Source organism: Oncorhynchus mykiss, chromosome 13 (genome assembly GCF_013265735.2).
Source record: "Oncorhynchus mykiss isolate Arlee chromosome 13, USDA_OmykA_1.1, whole genome shotgun sequence".
Taxonomy (NCBI): domain Eukaryota; kingdom Metazoa; phylum Chordata; class Actinopteri; order Salmoniformes; family Salmonidae; genus Oncorhynchus; species Oncorhynchus mykiss.
In genome coordinates, this window is record NC_048577.1 from 51,679,491 (window position 1) to 51,700,305 (window position 20,815).

The window sequence follows — 20,815 nt, forward strand, 5'->3', positions numbered from 1 at the left end:
GATCGTGCTTTTTCCTCATGGTAGTTACTTGAGTTTCATTGCTCACGAAGACAAGAAGGAATACTCCGGTTGGAACTTTATTGAAGCTATATGTTAAAATAATGATTGATTCTGTACTTAGTTTGAAATGTTTCTTCGACCGGTAATATCACTTTTTAAAGTTTGTCCGATATAACGCTGACCAGAATTAGCGTTTGGATATGTATACCAAACGCGCTAACAAAAGAAGGTATTTGGACATAAATAACGGACATTTTCGAACAAAACAAACATTTATTGTGGACCTGGGATTCCTGGAGTGCTTTCTGATGTAGATCATCAAAGGTAAGGGAATATTTATCATGTAATTTCTTGTTTATGTTGACGCCATCTTTGCGGCTGTGGTGTTTTTACTTTTGAGCGCAGTCTCAGATTATTGCATGCGTTTCTTTTTCCGTAAAGTTTTTTTGAAATCTGACACAGCAGTTGCATCAAGGAGAGGTATATCTATAATTCCATGTATATAACTTGTCTTATCATCTACATTTATGATGAGTATTTCTGTTGAATGATGTGGCTATGCAAAATCAAAATTTTTGGAACTAGTGAATCTAACGCGCCAATGTAAACTCAGATTTTTTGATATAAATATGAACTTTATCAAACAAAACATGCATGTATTGTGTAACATGATGTAGTATGAGTGTCATCTGATGAAGACAATTCAAGGTCAGTAATTCATTTTATCTTTATTTCTGGTTTTTGTGAATGCTATATTTTGCTGGAAAATGGCTGTGCTTATTGTGGTTTGGTGGAGACCTAACAGAATCGTTTGTAGTGCTTTTGCTGAAAAGCCTATTTGAAATCGGACATTTTGGTGGGATTAGCAACGAGAATAGCTTTAAAATTATATAAAACACATGTTTGTTTTAGGAATTGTAATTATGAGATTTCTGTGGTTTGAATTTGGCGCCCTCTATTTTCACTGGTAGTTGTCATATCGATCCCGGTATCGGGATTGCAGCCATAACAGGCTAACCCCATGGAGATGCAAATATATTCTGTGTACCAAGAGCCAATGTCTCCCCCCATTACAATAGCTCTTCACTTTTTATGATTTTCACTACAACCATCACACTTCAGAACTAAAAAGTTTTATCTAATTGTAGGTCATCAGGATCGAATGATCGGAGGCATGTAGCATTCATCCCATTGGTCGGAATCTGGAATTGGTCCAAACCTCACCATCTGCTGAGTTACCGCATTCTCCAGCGCCTTATTCACCAACTCTCGAACAAAAAAAAACAATTTAATGGTATTTGGCCTAACAACATGAAATTAGGTTTCTATTGTTGGTTGCATAATCTTAATTTACCACTTCATGTCTAAAATGGGAAAGTGTTTGTGTTGTTTCCAGGTGAACCATCCTTGGAGCACCTTCTAGTCCCCAGTGAGGAGCCGTCAGGCTCAGGGACCCAGAAACTCATGTGTTCTGGGTGAGGCTTCAACCCTCAGATCAAGTGGTTCTCTGGGTGTGAACAGAGGTCTGCAGCAGCCTATAAGAGAAGGATGGGGGAAGACGGACATGTGTCAGTACCCAGTCATATCACAGTAACACAGCAGGAGTGGAACCAGGGTATGGTCTTCACCTGTGAGGTCATTGACAAGTATCTTCAGAAAGTCAGGAAGAGCATCAATATATGTGCAGGTAGTTTTTGCTATTATGACATATACTGTCCTGGAGCAGTGATTATAGGCCTAACCATCCTTTAGTAATGTAGGAATTCTTTATCTGAACGTGGCTTAAGACACTCAATTCCCCTTCCTCTCAGTGACTCCAATATCATCTCAGAAAGTGGGGGTTTACTTACAGGAACCCACTCTTCAAGAGCTGAGGACAGACACCGTTCCGGTGCCTGTCACCTGTCTGCTGGTGGGTCTCAGCCTTGGGGACTTTTCTGTCAGCTGGAAGGTCGATGGGGTTGTGGCTTCTCAAGGTGGGGTCACAACGACCCCCAAGGATCATTCAAATGGGACACAGACTGAGCAGATCATGTTTAACGTGTCTGCGAGGGACTGGCATGCACACAAACGTGTGTCTTGTGAGGTGAAGCAGCGCTGCTCCAGCCAAGCCCAGGAGGAGCATATCACCAAATGCAGAGGTGGACAAATTCAACACTCATTTGGTACACATAACCCAGAATGCAGGTTTTTGATTACATACATACATCTTTGTGCCTATCTGTCATATTAATAAACTAAATGTTTCTGTTACATTTGACTGAATAGGCCCAAAATCCAATAACTAATCCGTTTCCTGTTCATTTGCTTTGTCCCTCCAGATCCCAAGCCACCCTCACTAAAGATAGTGAGACCACCAGATTCTGATCTATGGGGGTCAAATGATGCCACACTGCTTTGCTTAGTGTCTGGGTTCTTCCCCTCTGATGTAATAGTGAATTGGGAGAAGGCTGGCATTCGACTACCTTTATCTCGCTACTCCAGTAGCCCTTCAGTTCTTTATGCAGGGAGCAGAACCTACTCCATGAACAGTAGACTCATCGTGCCCAGGTCAGAGTGGAATCAGAACTACAATTACTCCTGTGCTGTCAGACATGAGTCGTCCCGAGAGACCTATCCCCAGCACAATAGAGAATGTATTTGGTGAGTGGACTGTTGATTTGAACAGTAACATGAATTAGATTGTAATAACATGTACTGATGAATAGTAAAACTGTTGGTTGATAATGTTGTCTAATGACTTGAAGAGTTTAGATGAGAACAATACCAGAGATATGTGGTTAGTGTGTCTCCCAATAAAAATGATTTGTAGTGCACAATGCCCATCCCAACTCTGTCTTTCATGCCCTATAGTAGGTCTACGGATAGGCTATTCAACCCTCCAAACCCCTCATTGTGTAAAAGAAATGTCATCATGACAGAAATGTAGGCTAGGTCAGCAGACCACTCTTTGAGTTGAATTTAGAATTGACCTCAGACCATTTTCATTAGTACAATTTCTATAAACACCTCAGAATAACATTTACTCAATATATTGCTAAATTAGTCAAATGATCAGTTCTGTTGGATTTGCTAACTAAAATCTAATTGGCTCGCTGGTTAATGTTTATCTAGCTGGCTAACTCAGCTAGCTAAGCTATATTGTTATGCTATCTAGTGCATTCACTTGCAAATTTTTCTAAGAAGCAAAACAATACAAGTAGATATTTCCACATTTAGCCAATTCATTATAAGTGAAAACATGTAAAAATGTAGCTATTTGATTTGAGTAGTTAAAAGGACGTACTGATTATATCCTTTCTTCTTAGCAAGTTCTCAACTCCAAGGTTCTGAAGTTTTGGTGCCAAAGTCACTTGCGGTCAAGTGCCGCGTGAGTCTGAACGTACCGTCTAGACAGGACAGAACCGATGCAAATGCAAACCCTAGTGTCAATGATACAACACCACCACCACCAATAATAATCTGTGTTGCTAGCTGTCAAGGAGCGGATTCTGGATTTGCAGTCGAAAAGGGTTTTGAAAAAGTAGATATACTGTAGCTACAACATCATAGTTTATGGCTGCAGACTGCAGCGAGACTCTATGAATTATACAAGTCAGTAAGATGCAAACAATGCCCCAAGAATGTATAGCATTTTAGGGTACATGGAGTTTCAGCACCAGGCCTCAAAGTATGTACATCCTTTATTCAGTCATCATCACTCATACATATAGAAACAAATAAAAGTTTATTGTTCACGTACACAGTTTTGTTGATGTTATCGCACGTGATTACCCCCTTTCCATCCACCCATTTTCTCTCCCAGACTCTGTCATGCAGCCCCCTCTGCCCAGTCTCATCCACTCCAGTCTATCTTCCCCGACTCTCACTTTCTCTCTCTCTCCAGGCTCAGTGACGCCCTCCGCACCAACAGCCACCCTGTTCCAGGGTCCCAGTGAGCTCGTCTGCCTGGTACTTGGCTTCAGCCCTTCAGACATCAACAACACCTGGCTGCTGGACAACGTCACAGAGCTGTGGAACAACACTAGCACCCCCTACAGGGCACCAGGAGGAAAGTTCGGCATCAGGAGTCATCTGAGCTTGGCACACCAGGATTGGACACCGGGGGCTGTTTACACCTGCAGGGTGACCCACACCACCCAGACTCTGGCCCTGAACATATCCAAACCAGGTGTCTCTCTGTTCACTCAATTCTGATGCAAGAACATTTTCCTGGTGCTAGCCTGTTTCTAGCCTCATATGCTCTGTTTCACCATTGTTACAGAGCATTTCAGTATGGATTCCAGGCTAGCCTGTTTCTGCAACTCTTTCTCACTGAAAATCTCCTCTTTTTCATTTTGAGTAGAGCTCCTTGAGCTGGAGGGTGTGTTCTTTGACGAGAACAGGTCTGATCCAATCCTGGCGGACACTGCAGAGGAGAACTGGAACATGGCCTGCATCTTTCTGGTCCTCTTCCTCATCTCCCTCCTCTACAGCTTCACAGTCACTCTGGTCAAGGTGAGAGGGAGGATATAACCACCTCACAGGTTTTCACTGCCTGGCTTTGAAGTGCAAATATATATTTGTGCGGTTTGCCTTTTTTTAAGAAGAAGAATGCATTATTTTATCCCAGTGTGTCTTCACTACTTTAATTACCTGTTGAAGCACCTGTTGAGTTTCAGACATCAAATGTCATCCCACACAGAGGGGATTCAGATTATCTACATGTTCAATATTATTCAAATTGGTCTCCCCAAAGGCTATATGTTTGTTTCTTTGCATTATGTATCTGTCACTGCAATCTCATTTTGACACTTACTCTCATTGTATTGCTGGCTAAGCCACAGCTACACTTGGTGTTCTCACATCCTGTTCAGCATTTTGAATGTAAAACAAACATTCCAAGGTTTTCACATCAACTTAAACTTACTTCCTTTTTCTTTATTTTTTCAGACAAAATGATGACTTCAGGACACTTCCATATGATGGATCCCTAGGAGTTCAACTGGAAATGAGACCTTTATTTATAAAATCACAACACGTTTCTTTAGAACATTACATAGATTTAATTTCTTACAGTTTACTGTAGCTGGTTTGATTACAGGGAAGTGTTCTTGTTTTTATTCCCCACAAAAACAGACAATGTGGTGCTGCGCTTACTTGCTCTCATCTCTTGTTAATGCGTTATAGAATTTGAGCAGAGATGATAGATTTTATTTAACCACTACTAAATAAAGCACACCATAGTAGTTATTGCTGAATTATCTTCTGGTAATAAAAAATGATTTCAAACTACATACTTCTCCCTCTTGTGTGTTATATGTAGTTAATCGTTTTTAAATCGTTTTATATACCTTTAGTAAGAATATAAATATGGTTGCATATGTGATTTGACATAAATACATATAGACAACAACATTAAAAAGCATATAAGTAGGACCATGCTTTTTGGTTGTTGTTTTTCTGGCAATTTCTACTGATATTTCCAGCATGATAAGCTACGTTTGCTGCTGCTAGAAAACCTAGGAAATTTAATTAAATTGACACAAGCTTTCTCCAATCAATCAATCAATCAATGAAAGTCTTGTTTTATTTGTTTGATGGGGGGGATTTGTTGAAGCCAGGGGAGGCGTAGATCTTTGAATCTTAATCACACAAAGCCTATTATTTGGCAGGGAATAGTATTTGTAGATCAGCCTCCACTGGCTTAGGCGATACTGCCACCAAACCACACGCACAACCAGACATTAATTGATTGGAGACAGCTTGTGTCAATTAAATATAATTTATTAGGATTTTCTACCCACAGCAAACCCACCCATTTGCTGTCATGCACCTCGTTTCATCACTGTAACACCATTGTTGTCCACTAGTGGACGCCACAAGACTGTGGTGCATCTGACTGTGGGCTGGTACGTTTCCCATGTGAAAGGCCAATCATGTGTCGCAGTGGTCACTGGTCTGTATGCAGATGCTCACAGTTCAGAAAACTGAAAATATTATCTGGCTGCATTTAGGGAAGGTCCCCATGAATACAGAGGAAGAGACCGTTGCATTCTCACAATGTGTGCATATGTCTGCAAGAAAAAATGAAAGTGTGAGCGTGAATATCTGTGTGTGTGTGTATATCTGGAGGGTTCGAAGGAATTCACGTGAGAGGGAAGAGACTGAGTTCACCCAGCTTCCCAATTGGCTGGCTCTTGTGTAATCTGGCATCGTCAGTGCTCTGATTGGCTCAGACCGCCGAGGCTGAAGACCAACGCTGTGACACTGTTGCCGGGACGGAGTCATAGCATTTTGACAACCGACGTGCCAAGGGGCACTGACGACAGGGGAGAGGAGGGCACAATGCCCAGCAGGCTGTCCATCTAGCAGCATCTCCCTGTCTGACCACCTCTTTCTCCATCTGACCCTCTCCCCAGTCTCCATCACCAACCATGGAGAAATAACCAGTGAACATCCTCACTCAATAGGGCACAGACAAATGACAGCCGTTTAGCCGCATAGTCACCATTTTATCATCAGCAGGTCCTTTGTCACCACCGTGATCACCAACATAACTAAATCAACATCAACACTGTTGTCAGCTCCACCATCATCATCATAACTATCCTCTAGCCAGATGCTGCGCTACTCTGCCACAGTGTATTGTTTATTTCAGTGCGCTGGTTAGTGGTTTGTGTACTGGATCTTTAACTCTGTATGGATCAGTAGAGGGAGATGTAATCCCTGCCAGGATGTGTCCCAATAGACTGAAGTGGCTTCCACTCCTTTTCTCCTTCCTTCCTCTCCACAGATGTGAAATGCACAGAGATGAACCTTCAGAAATAAGTTTCCACCATATTGTTTCCACATATCCCGTGTGCTCAGATTTGTACAGGTTAAGGGAAGGAGACAAGGAGAGGAATCCAATCTAGGATATTGGGCTGCACCCCCATCTCAACATGCCTTGTTGATGGGTGGTGATTCCCTGGATTAAAGGCTGGTAGCACTTCAGTTTACAGTGCTGAAATAACAGGGTAACGTCAATAGGAAACTACAGGTAAATAAGACTGCAATGACCAGGTAAGAAAACTGTAAAAACCTGTTATTACTTTGTATGTTACTGCTAAATTCAGATATCAAGTCATATGAATTCACCTGGTTGTTATTTAGAAGAAATTATTTGTTAATGAAGAACTGTCAATAAGAGGCTAATAAGCATAAGTATTTAAAAAGTATTTAAAGACCCAGTGCAGTCAAAAGCATGATTTTTCTGTGTTTTATATATATTTCCAGACTACGAGGTTAGAGGAATACTGTGAGATTGTGAACATGATGATAATGCACTTTTAGTGTAAGAGCTGTTTGAAAAGGTTTCTTGAAATTTCAACCTGTTTTGGTGGGTTTTTTCGTGCTGATTGATATTCTTTGCCCTCCTCCAGAGACTATGGTTAGGAGGGGCAGGATGGGACCAAAAATCTCCTCCTGGATTAGAACATCAGACTCCTGCACGTACACCAACACTGTGTGAGCTAGAAACACCATAGAAACAGCAGACTCCTGCACATCCACCAACATTGGGAACTAGAAACACCATTGATGTTTCTAGCTCCTGCACGTCCACCAACATTGGGAGCTACAAATTTTTTTTTTTTAATTCTCAAACCAACACTTAGACTCTGGAATGGATGTACTAATAGTTACTTTTCAAACAGTTATTATGCTTTAAGACATGCAAATATACAGAAAGGACAAAAATGCAGATGTTTTCAGCTACAATTGTGGTCTGTAGCACCACCAAGGATCATGCTGAACCATGAGAACTTTACCTAATCTGGCCAGAATCTGATCTTCTGGGCCTGAGATATTGAAACTTTAGTCATTTTAAAGAGGTAAAATGTAGAAGTAGCCAAAGCGTCACAGATTCTGACCAAATTTAATTAACATATCAATATCAACTAACTATTTAATTGTACATACTTAGAGTATGGAACAAACACATTTATAGTTACTTGTGTCATAATTATTATGCTTTAAGTCACAGAGAAACACCATATTTTCCATCATAAAAAAAAAAAAACATATTTTATTTTCTATTTCACCTTTATTTAACCAGGTAAGCTAGTTGAGAACAAGTTCTCATTTACAACTGCGACCTGGCCAAGATAAAGCAAAGCAGTGCGACACATACAACAGAGTTACACATGGAATAAACAAACAGTCAATAATACAATAGAAAAAGTATATATACAGTGTGTGCAAATGAGGTAATATGAGGCAATAAAATGGGCCATAGTGGCGAGGTAATTACAATATAGCAATTAAACACTGGAGTGATACATGTGCAGAAGCTGAATGCGCAAGTAGAGATACAGGGGTGCAAAGGAAAAAAATAAAAAAATAAATAAATACAGTATGGGGATGAGGTAGTTGGATGGGATATTTACAGATGGGCTATTTACAGGTGCAATGATCTGTGAGCAACACTGACAGCTGGTGCTTGAAGTTAGTGAGGGAGACAAGAGTCTCCATTTTGGTCAAACTGTATGAAAAGTAACTACTAATGCATCCGTTCCACAGTCTAAGGGCTTATGTTTGATAATCCACTCTGTTCCACGCAGGCCCTGCTCTCCTTTTCACAATGTTGTCTGTTTCTCACACACCCCATCCATCTCTCTTCCCCTTTGTGACCCTCACAGCTGTGTGGCACCACGCTTGGTGAACTCCAGTCTGTCACCTGGGTGTTTCAGGGTCCCAGTTTAGCATCTCTGATGATTCAGATAGACAGTTAAAGTAGTTAAGTAGCCCAGGAACTGTTGGGACTGTTCCTATACACTTTCATGATCTAATTCTCACTACATTGTTTCAGCTGAGGACAAACGGCCTTTTACATAAATCACCTGGTGGCTGGTAACCATACAATGTTTCAACCATGTGAACACAATTTGCATTTGGTTTGAATAAATGGGGAGATGGTTCAAATAATGAGACAATTGAATCACAACTTCATTTATATTAGAAGCCGTTGTCAACAACTGTATTCATTTTATTATTGAATATTTTCAGTCATTCACTGCTACTCATCACACACAATGTTATTGACAGACCATATTCATGGTTTGTGTTTGTAATACATATAACTCACTTTTCAAGAATTGCATTGAACAATGAGTCCTTAACTAAAATAACAAATGTCCATATTTATTTAGTTATTTTTATTTCACCTTTATTTAACCAGGTAGGTGAGTTGAGATCCATTTCTCTTTTGCAACTGTGACCTGGCCAAGATAAAGCAAAGCAGTGCGACAAAAAACAACAACATGTGGTTTCTCATATCTGTCCTGGGCACCTCCACCTAAATGCATTAATATGTCTTGATTGTAATTATTTATAGGGGAGAGAGTTAAAAATGTGTTTTTATCAGGTGTGTATCAAAATGAGTGTTGGGTGGAGTAATTCAAAGCTACCCAAGCTTGACTTCTACCCAGGATGCACCTGCACTCTGATAAAGACATTTCCCTGATATAGCATCTTGATTAACCCTAAAAAGGGCCGATGTATCATTGTGAAAGTGCAGTAACACATGTAAAAACACACAACAGTGATGTATTGCAGATGTGGGAGAAAATGTCAAATTATGATTTGAAAAGTAATTGAGTGTCGTTTAGCCATGTATTGGTTTTGTGACAGTTGCTGATCAATTAAAACTTATTGAGACTAGGGGCAGTATTTTGATGTTTGGATGAAAAACATGCCCAAACGAAACTGCCTATTTCTCAGGCCCAGAAGCTAGAATATGCATATAATTAGATTAGGATAGAAAACACACTATAGTTTCCAAAACTGTCAAAATATTGTCTGAGTATAACAGAACTGATATTGCAGGCGAAAACCTGAGGAAAATCCAACCAGGAAGTGCTGTTATTTTGAAACCTCTGTTCCATTGTATGCTAACCCTCCATTTAAAGGGATATCAACCAGATTCCTTTCCCTAAGTCTTCCACAAGGTGTGAACAGTCTTTAGACAGTTTCAGGCTTTTATTCTGAAAAATGAGCGAGAATGATCACATCACGTTAGTGGATAGTTGGGTGTCCCCAGACTTGTGCATGCGTGAGCCACTGGAGCGAGATCTTTTCTCTCTCTCTTCTATTGAAAACGCTACCGTCCGGTTGAAATATTATCGATTATTTATTGTAAAAACAACCTGAGGATTGATTATAAAAAACGTTTGAAATGTTTCTACGATCTTTACGGATACTATTTGGAATTTACATCTGCCCGTCGTGACCTGCACGAGTCTGTGGATTACTCAACAAAATGCGCCAACCAAATGGAGGTTTTTGGATATAAAAATAATCTTTATCGAACAAAAAACCCAAAACATTTATTGTGTAACTGGGAGTCTCGGGAGTGCAAACATCCAAAGATCAAAGGTAAGCGATTAATTTTATTTATTTTCTTACTTTCGTGACCAACCTACTTTGCTGCTAGCTGTTTGTAATGTTTTTTCGGCTGAGAGAGATGTCCTCATATAAACGCTTGGTTTGCATTCACTGTAAAGCTTTTTTGAAGTCTGACACGCCAGGTGGATTAAGGTCAAACGTTTTCTGTAAGTCTTCAAAGTTTTCACACACTGTTGCTGGTATTTTGGCCCATTCCTCCATGCAGATCTCCTCTAGAGCAGTGATGTTTTGGGGCTGTTGCTGGGCAACACGGACTTTCAACTCCCTCCAAAGATTTTCTATGGGGTTGAGATCTGGAGATTGGCTAGGCCACTCCAGGACCTTGAAATGTTTCTTACGAAGCCACTCCTTCGTTGCCTGGGCGGTATGTTTGGGATCATTGTCATGCTGAAAAAACCCAGCCACGTTTCATCTTCAATGCCCTTGCTGATGGAAGGAGGTTTTCACTCAAAATCTCACGATACATGGCCCCATTCATTCTTTCCTTTACACGGATCAGTCGTCCTGGTCCCTTTGCAGAAAAACAGCCCCAAAGCATGGTGTTTCCACCCCCATGCTTCACAGTAGGTATGGTGTTCTTTGGATGCAACTCAGCATTCTTTGTCCTCCAAACACGACGAGTTGAGTTTTTACCAAAAGGTTCTATTTTGGTTTCATCTGACCATATGACATTCTCCCAATCTTCTTCTGGATCATCCAAATGCTCTCTAGCAAACTTCAGACGGGCCTGGACACGTACTGGCTTAAGCAGGGGGACACGTCTGGCACTGCAGGATTTGAGTCCCTGGTGGCGTAGTGTGTTACTGATGGTAGGCTTTGTTACTTTGGTCCCAGCTCTCTGCAGGTCATTCACTAGGTCCCCCACGTGTGGTTCTGGGATTTTTGCTCACCGTTCTTGTGATCATTTTGACCCCACGGGGTGAGATCTTGCGTGGAGCCCGAGATCGAGGGAGATTATCAGTGGTCTTGTATGTCTTCCATTTCCTAATAATTGCTCCCACAGTTGATTTCTTCAAACCAAGCTGCTTACCTATTGCAGATTCAGTCTTCACAGCCTGGTGCAGGTATACAATTTTGTTTCTGGTGTCCATTGACAGTTCTTTGGTCTTGGCCATAGTGGAATTTGGAGTGTGACTGTTTGAGGTTTTGAACAGGTGTCTTTTATACTGATAACAAGTTAAAGAGGTGCCATTAATACAGGTAACGAGTGGAGGACAGAGGAGCCTCTTACAGAATAAGTTACAGGTCTGTTAGAGCCAGAAATCTTGCTTGTTTGTAGGTGTCATGGGGGAGGGGCTGATTGTGATTGGTCCTCCCAGTAAGGAGGAGCTCATGCAACAACATTCTAGTCCTCCATCTTTATTAATGTCTCTGTTGAAAGAAGATTTTGCTGTAGACTCTCAATTACCATTAGAGAACTACACAGACCACTATCTTTCCTACCACAGGAATATTCTTACTGACAGTATATCTAACAGGTGTTTATACTGTCTATCAAATAAATAAGTTGACATCAGGTTTTAGTTTCAACTTCAACAACATCTCTGCTTTCTGTTTCCGCAGGTGTTCATGGTCAGACACTGACTGAGTCTGGACCAGTAGTTAAAAAGCCTGGAGAATCACACAAACTGACCTGTACAGCATCTGGGTTCACATTCAGTAGCTATAGGATGGGTTAGATCAGACAGGCTCCTTGGAAAGGACTGGGGTGGGTTGCTTATATAGGCACATCTAGTAGTCCAATCTCTTCCTCCCAGTCAGTCCAGGGTAGATTCACTATCTCCAGAGATGACTCCAGCAGTAAGCTGTACTGACAGATGAACAGTCTGAAGAGTGAGGACACAGCAGTGTATTACTGTGCTAGAGAGTCACAGTGGTAAAACTAATGGGAGAAGCTGTACAAAAAACATCTGGAATAGAAAGGATGTACTTGCCCAAGTGTATGCACAAACATTAGCTGGCCAATGTTCAGATACCGTATCATCACACAGTGACACAGAGATAACACACCTGTTAGATATGTTGGTATAGTGTTGTTGATACACCAAGAGATATCCCATTATCTTCATTTTACTGATGTCTCAATACTTTAGTTAATTGATGGAGGATCTGCAATGTTTTGAAGTGTCATGTAATGTTTCAGTTCATAAGGATCATTCTTCTATAAGTTTTATTTTAGAATAAAAACATGAATGTAGCTGCTGCTTAATTTCTTTTGACCATTTGTCATTCTTCCTTATCTACTTTTTGTTGCCGATGTATGTATCCCGCATAGTTTTATGACTAAGCTATTTAGTTGTATGTGGCACAATCACAAATATAATCCAAAGAGGGTCTGTGAGTTTTCACATTGTAAAGGTTGTATTCAAATCAAATTAAATCAAATGTATTTGTCACATACACATGGTTAGCAGATGTTAATGCGAGAAGTAGCGAAATGCTTGTGCTTCTAGTTCCGACAATGCAGTAATAACCAACGAGTAATCTAACCTAACAATTCCACAACTACTACCTTATACACACAAGTGTAAAGGGATAAAGAATATGTACATAAAGATATATGAATGAGTGATGGTACAGAGAGGCATAGGCAAGATGCAGTAGATGGTATCGAGTACAGTATATACATATGAGATGAGTATGCAAACAAAGTGGCATAGTTTAAAGTGGCTAGTGGTACATGTATTACATAAAGATGCAGTAGATGATATAGAGTACAGTATATACGTATACATATGAGATGAATAATGTAGGGTATGTAAACATTATATTAAGTAGCATTGTTTAAAGTGGCTAGTGATATATTTTACATCAATTCCCATCAATTCCCATTATTGAAGTGGCTGGAGTTGAGTCAGTGTATTGGCAGCAGCCACTCAATGTTAGTGGTGGCTGTTTAACAGTCTGATGGCCTTGAGATAGAAGCTGTTTTTCAGTCTCTCGGTCCCAGCTTTGATGCACCTGTACTGACCTCGCCTTCTGGATGATAGCGGGCTGAACAGGCAGTGGCTCGGGTGGTTGTTGTCCTTGATGATCTTTATGGCCTTCCTGTACTATCAGTAATAGTGGTGGAGGTCCTGAAGTGTCTCTTATATACTGTATCTCCCACCATCTCTCCATGTCAATGCAAACCCTCCCTCTGATTCCCTACTTAAACTGTGTCTGTCTGTCCTTAGAGGCCTCTATGAGAACTGGAGCGAAGAGCAGCTCCCACTAGCTCAGCATCAACACAAGCCATGTTCCCTGCATCTCTGCTGCTGCTGCTGGCAGCTGTATCCTGTGAGTTTCTCTGTTCATACAAATTTATATTTATTACAACTCTGAATTGATAATTTCTCATTTCTGATGAAAACTGACAATGCTGTGTATTGATGTGTGTTTCTCCTTCCAGGTGTCTGCTGTGGTATTGAACTCATCCATTCTGGTCCAGTGGTTATAAAACGAGTCTTTCAGCATCTCCTGTAAATTCTCTGAGTTTTGTTAATATTCTTACTGTCCTCGCTGGATATGACAAGCTGAAGGCAAAGCTTTGGAGTATGTTGGTCATACATGTATTAGTAGTACTTCTACTGTAGACTCACTGAAGATCCCTTCTAGTTATGGCAGCTCTAGCAGTACAGTGTTTGATTGTATAATAGGACTCCTTAAATTAAATACAACAGAGATGCTTCACCACATCAAATTTGTAAATGAATACAAGCCCATCATTGGTGGGGCTGGAAATGTTTGTCAATTATACTCCTGAAATGACTTGATGGTATTCTAATTGATGTCTATCAAACGTTGAATGAACTCATTCATGATCCAACACTTTAATGTTTTAATCATTCACATGATGAAGGTGGCCAGTACCGAACAAGAAGATCTAAGCTCTATAGTATCAACAAGACACGTAATGAAGTGTTATGATATAAATACAAATATATGCACCAATATAAAGACTGGGGACAATTCACACTATTGAGTTGTGATACAAAAAATATTAGCAGAGTGTAAAGCTCATTGTATCACAGTCCTGTCTAACATTATCCTCCAGTATAAGTCTTATTACATGGAGAACACACTAGAGTATTTATAGCTTGCACAGTTATTACATATTGTTTCCCTACTGATATTTCCATTAATAATATATATCCTCTCCTTATGCAAATTTCACTGAGCCCCTCTTCCTTTCTCTCCCTCTCCCTCCTCCTTATATAAAAACCTCTGTATCTGAGAGTCCTAGTACGTCCTTCTGAGTCCTGGAGAGTAGAGAATAGCAGCTCCCACCAGTTCAGCTTCAACACAAACCATGTACCCTGCATCTCTACTGCTGATGCTGGCAGCTGTATCCTGTGAGTTCCTGATTGTATTCTGATCAGTGTAACTTGTGTTGCTGTGATACTGATGTGACTCCTTGATTGATCTGACCTGTCATTCCTCTCCCTCCTCAGGTGTCCACTGTCAGGTCGTACTCACACAGGCTGAACAGTCAGTCCAGGGGACTCCTGCAGGATCCCTCAAACTCACATGTGCCTGTAGTGGATTCACTCTAAGCAGCACTAATATGCACTGGATCCGCCAAGCACCTGGAAAAGGACTTGAATGGATCATTTACTATTATTCTGACAGTTACAAGAGCAATGCCCAGGTAGTACAGGGCCGATTTACTGCATCAAAGGACAGCAGTAATTTATATCTGCACATGAGCCAGTTGAAGCCAGAGGACTCTGCAGTGTATTACTGTGCTAGAGACTCACTATGGTTAAACTAATGAGAATAGCTGTACAAAAACCATCTGGTAGAGAAAGGAAGGACGTGTACAAACACATGACAAGGGGATACATGAGGAACAATTCTAATGATGTATCAAATAATAACACAATGATACACCTGTTAAATACATGGTGCTAGTGTTGTTGATGCACCAACAGGGGGCACTCTCTCTCCATATGATTAAAATAAAGACCAGTACTGATGAAGAATCTGATAATTAATTTTATTGCAAGAAAAAAGTATAATTTGTTGATTCTAAATAGTTTAGTTTGTCAAAACAAAAGTAGTGTCTTAAATATGTTTCATCCACAACAAGTATGAAATAATGCTGTAAATGTAGTGTTTCATATTTACCCCCCCCCCCCCATTCAAAAAGATAACAGAGAGGGTCTCTGAGTTATCAGAATGTAAAGGTTGTGTCCAGTAATAGTGGAGATGGTCCTGCAGTGTTTCTAACCATCTTATACATCCCCTCCCCTTTTATGTCAATGCAAACCTGGTTCTCTCCCTACTTAAACTGTATCTGTCTGTCCTAGTTCATCCCACCAAGTCCTGGAGAGTAGAGAAGAGCAGCTCCCACCAGTTCAGCTTCAACACACACAATGTTCCCTACATCTCTGCTGCTGCTGGCAGCTGCCTCCTGTGAGTCTCTAGGGATTTTGGAGGAAAGACAAAACAAAGAAAATTGCCTGTAGTATAAAACTGGCTGCAACACAACTACAAGACTTGATATAGTTTAAGTGTAACATGTTGCTATTTTGTGTATTTGACATTGTTCATTATTTTCTTTCTCAGGTGTACAGAGTTATTTTTAACTCACTCAGCCAATCTCTATGACTGTCCAGCCAGGTCAACCACTGACCATCTCCTGTAAGGTCTCATATTCAGTTACTACTGTTACTACATTCTGGATTCGACAGCCTGCTGGGAAAACATTGTAGTGGATTGGATATATAAATAATGCTGGAGACACAGCTTATAAAGATTCACTGAAAAACAGCATCACATTATTTTCAAAAGGAGTCTGCAGACTGAAGATACAGCTGTGTATTATTGTGCTCCCCTCCACAGTGATACAAATCAACACCAGACCTGTACAAAAACCCACCTTCTGGGAAGATGATGTGAAATGACTCATAAACACAGAGATTTAGTTAATTATCAGTTGCAGTTCAATGTTTCTGAAAGTATACTGTACATAGGAAATATGTAAAACAGGTGTATCATCTGTTTCCTTCCATTATGAGCAAAACGTTCACGTACTGTATGAAACTCATCCTCATCACTGGTGACATACAAGATCATCTATTAACGACCAGGAAATTAATATCTGACTACTAATGTAATTAAAAACTGGAGACCACTATCACTTCTGTCTTGTGGTGAAATCATATTGGCAATAGGTTTTGCTAGTATCAAGAGTCATCCCACTGGACACAAACTGTCTGAATCAACGTGGTTTCCACGTCACTTCGTTTAAAACAATATTATTTTTTTTCCATCTGTTGACATTTAACAAGGTGGATAACTGATTGGATTTGCAAGAAGCCATCAATGTAAAGGAATGTCTGCAATGTGTATTTTCTTCCAACTTTTAACCAAAATCCAAAAACGGTGTTATTTTTTTGTTTGTGTTTGAATTCACGTTAGATGACAACTGAATCTAATGTTAATAAAACGAGACATTATTAAACTGACATCTGTGCCCAGTGGTTAACTATTACTCATCAGTAACAATCTAGCTTAGTACAATAGAAAGTGAATATAAAAATATGGCATAGTTGTCAAAGAAAGGTTTTGATATAGTTTTGAAAGAAAGGTTTACTGCTATTCCCATTCCTCCCACACCTGCCTCTTCTCCCTATACAGATTGTACCACACTCCTCTCTTCCTCCCCACCTCTCCCTTATATAAACAATCTCTGTGTGTGTCCCTCTGAGTCCTGAGTTCCCATCAGTTCAGCTTCAAAATGAACTGTGTTCCCTGCATGTCTGCTGCTGCTGCATCCAGTGAGTCTCTCTGGATTTGGGAGGAACTCGACACATTTTTGGATTGGCAGAAATATAAACAATTCTAATGTATCTTTAAGGTTGTTTGTGAACAATGTTAATATATTTAAGTGTTTTATCCATACAGGTATTTACTGTGATATCACACTAACACAGCTAACACAGCCTGGTTCAATTGTTGTAAGTCCAGGAGAATCCTTTTGTAAGGTTCTGTATTTATTTTCTTAGTCAACCTTGTGTTCTTGAACGTAACCCTGTTTCTTTGTGTTCTTGAACATAGCCCTGTTTCTTTGTGTTCTTGCGCGTAGCCCTGTCTTTCATTTTTGTTCATTGATTTCACCTGTGTTAGTTACTCACCTGGTCTCATCAGCTCCTTATTTAGCTCAGTTCATTCTGTTTGTGCCTTTGTGAGGTATTGTTCTTTTTGACTCTACTAAGCCTTTTCCTGGCGCGTTTGTAAAAAACAGTTATAGCCTTCAGTCCTAGTTTTGGTTCACCTGCCTGTTTGCCTTCCTGTGTATGACCATTGCCTGCCTGTGACCATGATTCCTGCCTTCTGCGAAGGTGAAATAAACACCTCTCTGTGCGTTAATCACCTTTTTCTCCCTGAGTATTCATTACACCTTTACCATCTCCTGTAAGACCTATGGTTATACTCTTGCTAGCTATTGTACTACTGGATATGACATTATGAGGGCAAAACCATGGAGTGGATTGGTTATGGGGTTTGCGGAACTGGCAGTGGGAGCACCAGCATAATAGACCCACTGAAGAGCAAAATCGGCTACACAATTGACACTTCCAGTAGCACAGTGTTTCCACAAGGGAAGAACTTTCAGACTGAAGACACAGCTGTGCATTACTGTGCTCTCAATTCCCACAATGATACAAACCATGGCCAGAGCAGTACAAACCCATTATCTGGGGACACATGGAACATGAAGAGCAGAGATGTGACCTTTAGTTCCAATTTCACACTCTAGGAGGCACTTATGGATTTCCCCTGTATTGAAAAGCTTTCCACAATGTTATTCAATAAAGATATTCTTCAAGGGTTGATTCAGAGAACATGGTTTCTCTCTGGTACATTTCAGTGACAGATGGTAAAGAAACATTGATCCACTTTCATAATTTGACATTGCATCCCTTCCACATATTGTTGTTGTAAGAGAGAGTGTTTTTCAACTTACCCAGTAAAATAAAGATACATCAAAAAATATCAAAGGTGAACTATGGGTGTATATCAAAGCCTCTTGTGATTGGTCCTCCCAGTAAGGAGGAGCTCATGCAAATACTCTAGTCCTGCCTCTTTATTAATGTCTCTGTTGAAGGTTGTTTCTGCTGAGGACTGTCTCAACTACCTTTAGAGAACAACACAGATCACCATGTTTCCTACCACAGGAATACTCTTACTGACAGTCTATCTAACAGGTGAGGATATGCAGCCTAATTATAAGCGTATCACGGAAATAAATCGACACATTAGCTTTTAGCTTCAAAACCCTCTTCAACATTCTATGTATTTCAACAGGTGTTCAGGGTCAGACACTGACTGAGTCTGGACCAGTGGTTAAACATCCTGGAGAATCACACAAACTGACCTGTACAGGCTCTGGGTTCACATTCAGTAGCTATGGGATGAACTGGATCAGACAGGCTCCTGGGAAAGGACTGGAGTGGATTGCTTATAGTTATAGTACTACTGCTGACTACTCCCAGTCATTTCAGGGTAGATTCACCATCTCCAGAGATGGCTCCAGCAGTAAGCTGTACCTACAGATGAACAGTCTGAGGAGTGAGGACACAGCAGTATATTACTGTGCCCGGTACACACAGTGAGAGATAGTGGTGAGAGAGCTGTACAAAAACCACTTCCCCATGGAACACAGACAACCAAATGTATTTATGATGAATGGTTTAATAGCAGAAGCTCAGCCATACTTTAAACACATACATACATACATACATACATACATACATACATACATACATACATACATACATACATACATACATACATACATACAGTATATAATTGATAAATATAATGGTTAGGTGGGTACTTATATTTGTCATGCTGTATTGGAAATGTGTTTTTTCCCTTCATATTCCATTCCCCCGAGAGCCTCAGAGAGAGGGGACACGGACAGGATTACCAATAAAAAGCACCCATGTCATTTGAGTCCCATAAAGAATGTTTAACCATTCTAAGGAGTTACTACATATCATATCAGTTTCATCCCCAATAAGTCTAGTGTTAAAAACTGACACGTTATCACATAATATCCCCCCATTTTGCATTGATATTCCCAGTCCTTGTATACCTGACTGTCTTCGCTCTATATGTGTGTCATAATACGTCCCTATAAAACCTCTCTGTATCTGAGAGTCCTCGTGCTTCCCTCTGTGTCCTGGGGAGTAGAGAAGAGCAGCTCACACCAGTTCAGCTTCAACACAAACCATGTTACCTGCATCTCTGCTGCAGCTTTCTCCTGTGAGTCTCTCTGGATTTGGGGGAAAGATAGAACAATAAGCAATGGCTTTGCTTTTGTTAAAACTTTAATATGATTTCATTTGTTGTGAGTTACATTTTAAATTCTTTGTCCACAAGTATTTACTATGAAGAACTCACTCAGTCAGGCTCTATGACGGTCCAGCCAGGTCAACCACTGACCATCTCCTGTAAGGTCTCACATATGGAATAAACATATAGTTACTTGTGTCATAATTATTAAGCTTTAAGTCACACAGAAACCGCATATTTTCCATAATATTGGTCAAACTGTATAAGAAGTAACTATTAATGCATCCATTCCATAGTCTAAGGGTTTATGTTTGATAATCTATTCTGTTCCACACAGGCCCTGCTCTCCTTTTCTCAGTAGTGTCTGTTTCTCTCACACACCCCACCCATCTCTTCCCCCCTGTGACCCTCACAGCTGTGTGAACTCCAGTCTGTCACCTGGGTGTTTCAGGGTCCCAGTTTAACATCTCTGATGATTCAGATAGACAGTTAAAGCAGTTAAGTAGTCCAGAGACTGCAGGGACTGTTCCTATACACTTTCATGATCTAATTCTCACTACATTGTTTCAGCTGAGGATAAACTGCCTTTTTGCATCAGCCAGCTGGTGGCTGGTAACCATACAATGTTTCAACCACATGAACACAATTTCCATTTGGTTTGAATAAATGGTGAGATGGATCAAAGAATCAGATAATTGAATCACCATTAAATACATATTATAGACCTTGTTAGCAGTTGTATTCATTACATGATTTAATATTTTCAGTCATTCACTGCTACTCATCACACACCATGTTATTGACACACCATATTCATGGTTTGTGTTTGTAATAGATATAACACACTTTTCAAGAATTGCATTGAACAATGTGGTTTCTCAAAGCTGCCCTGGGAAATTCCCCCTAAATACTTTAGTATGTCTTGGGGAGAATATGTTCAAGAATGCGTTTTTATTTGTCGTGTCTATCAAAACAGAGCATTGGGCACAGTAGTTCAAAGCTACCCAAGCATGACTTCTAACCCAGGATGCACCTGCACTCTGGTAAAGGCATTTCCCTGATATAGCATCTTGATTAACCCTAAAAAGGACCAATGTATGAA

The 20,815-nt window shown here is 40.3% G+C and overlaps 2 gene segments (V, D, J or C); both read left to right on the plus strand.

The window, feature by feature from the left end:
* Positions 1-1,368: 1,368 nt before the first annotated feature.
* Positions 1,369-5,266, plus strand: LOC110486750 (the record flags this gene model as incomplete). The annotated part of the segment is given in 6 exon segments: positions 1,369-1,687; positions 1,812-2,141; positions 2,322-2,643; positions 3,887-4,171; positions 4,346-4,497; positions 4,933-5,266. Coding segments are annotated over 6 exon segments (1,417 nt in total), but the record flags the coding sequence as incomplete, so codon positions are not given.
* Positions 5,267-13,659: 8,393 nt separating this feature from the next.
* On the plus strand, positions 13,660-15,555 carry LOC118938322. The segment is given in 2 exon segments: positions 13,660-13,704; positions 14,859-15,555. Coding segments are annotated over 2 exon segments (363 nt in total).
* The last annotated feature ends 5,260 nt before the right edge of the window (positions 15,556-20,815 follow it).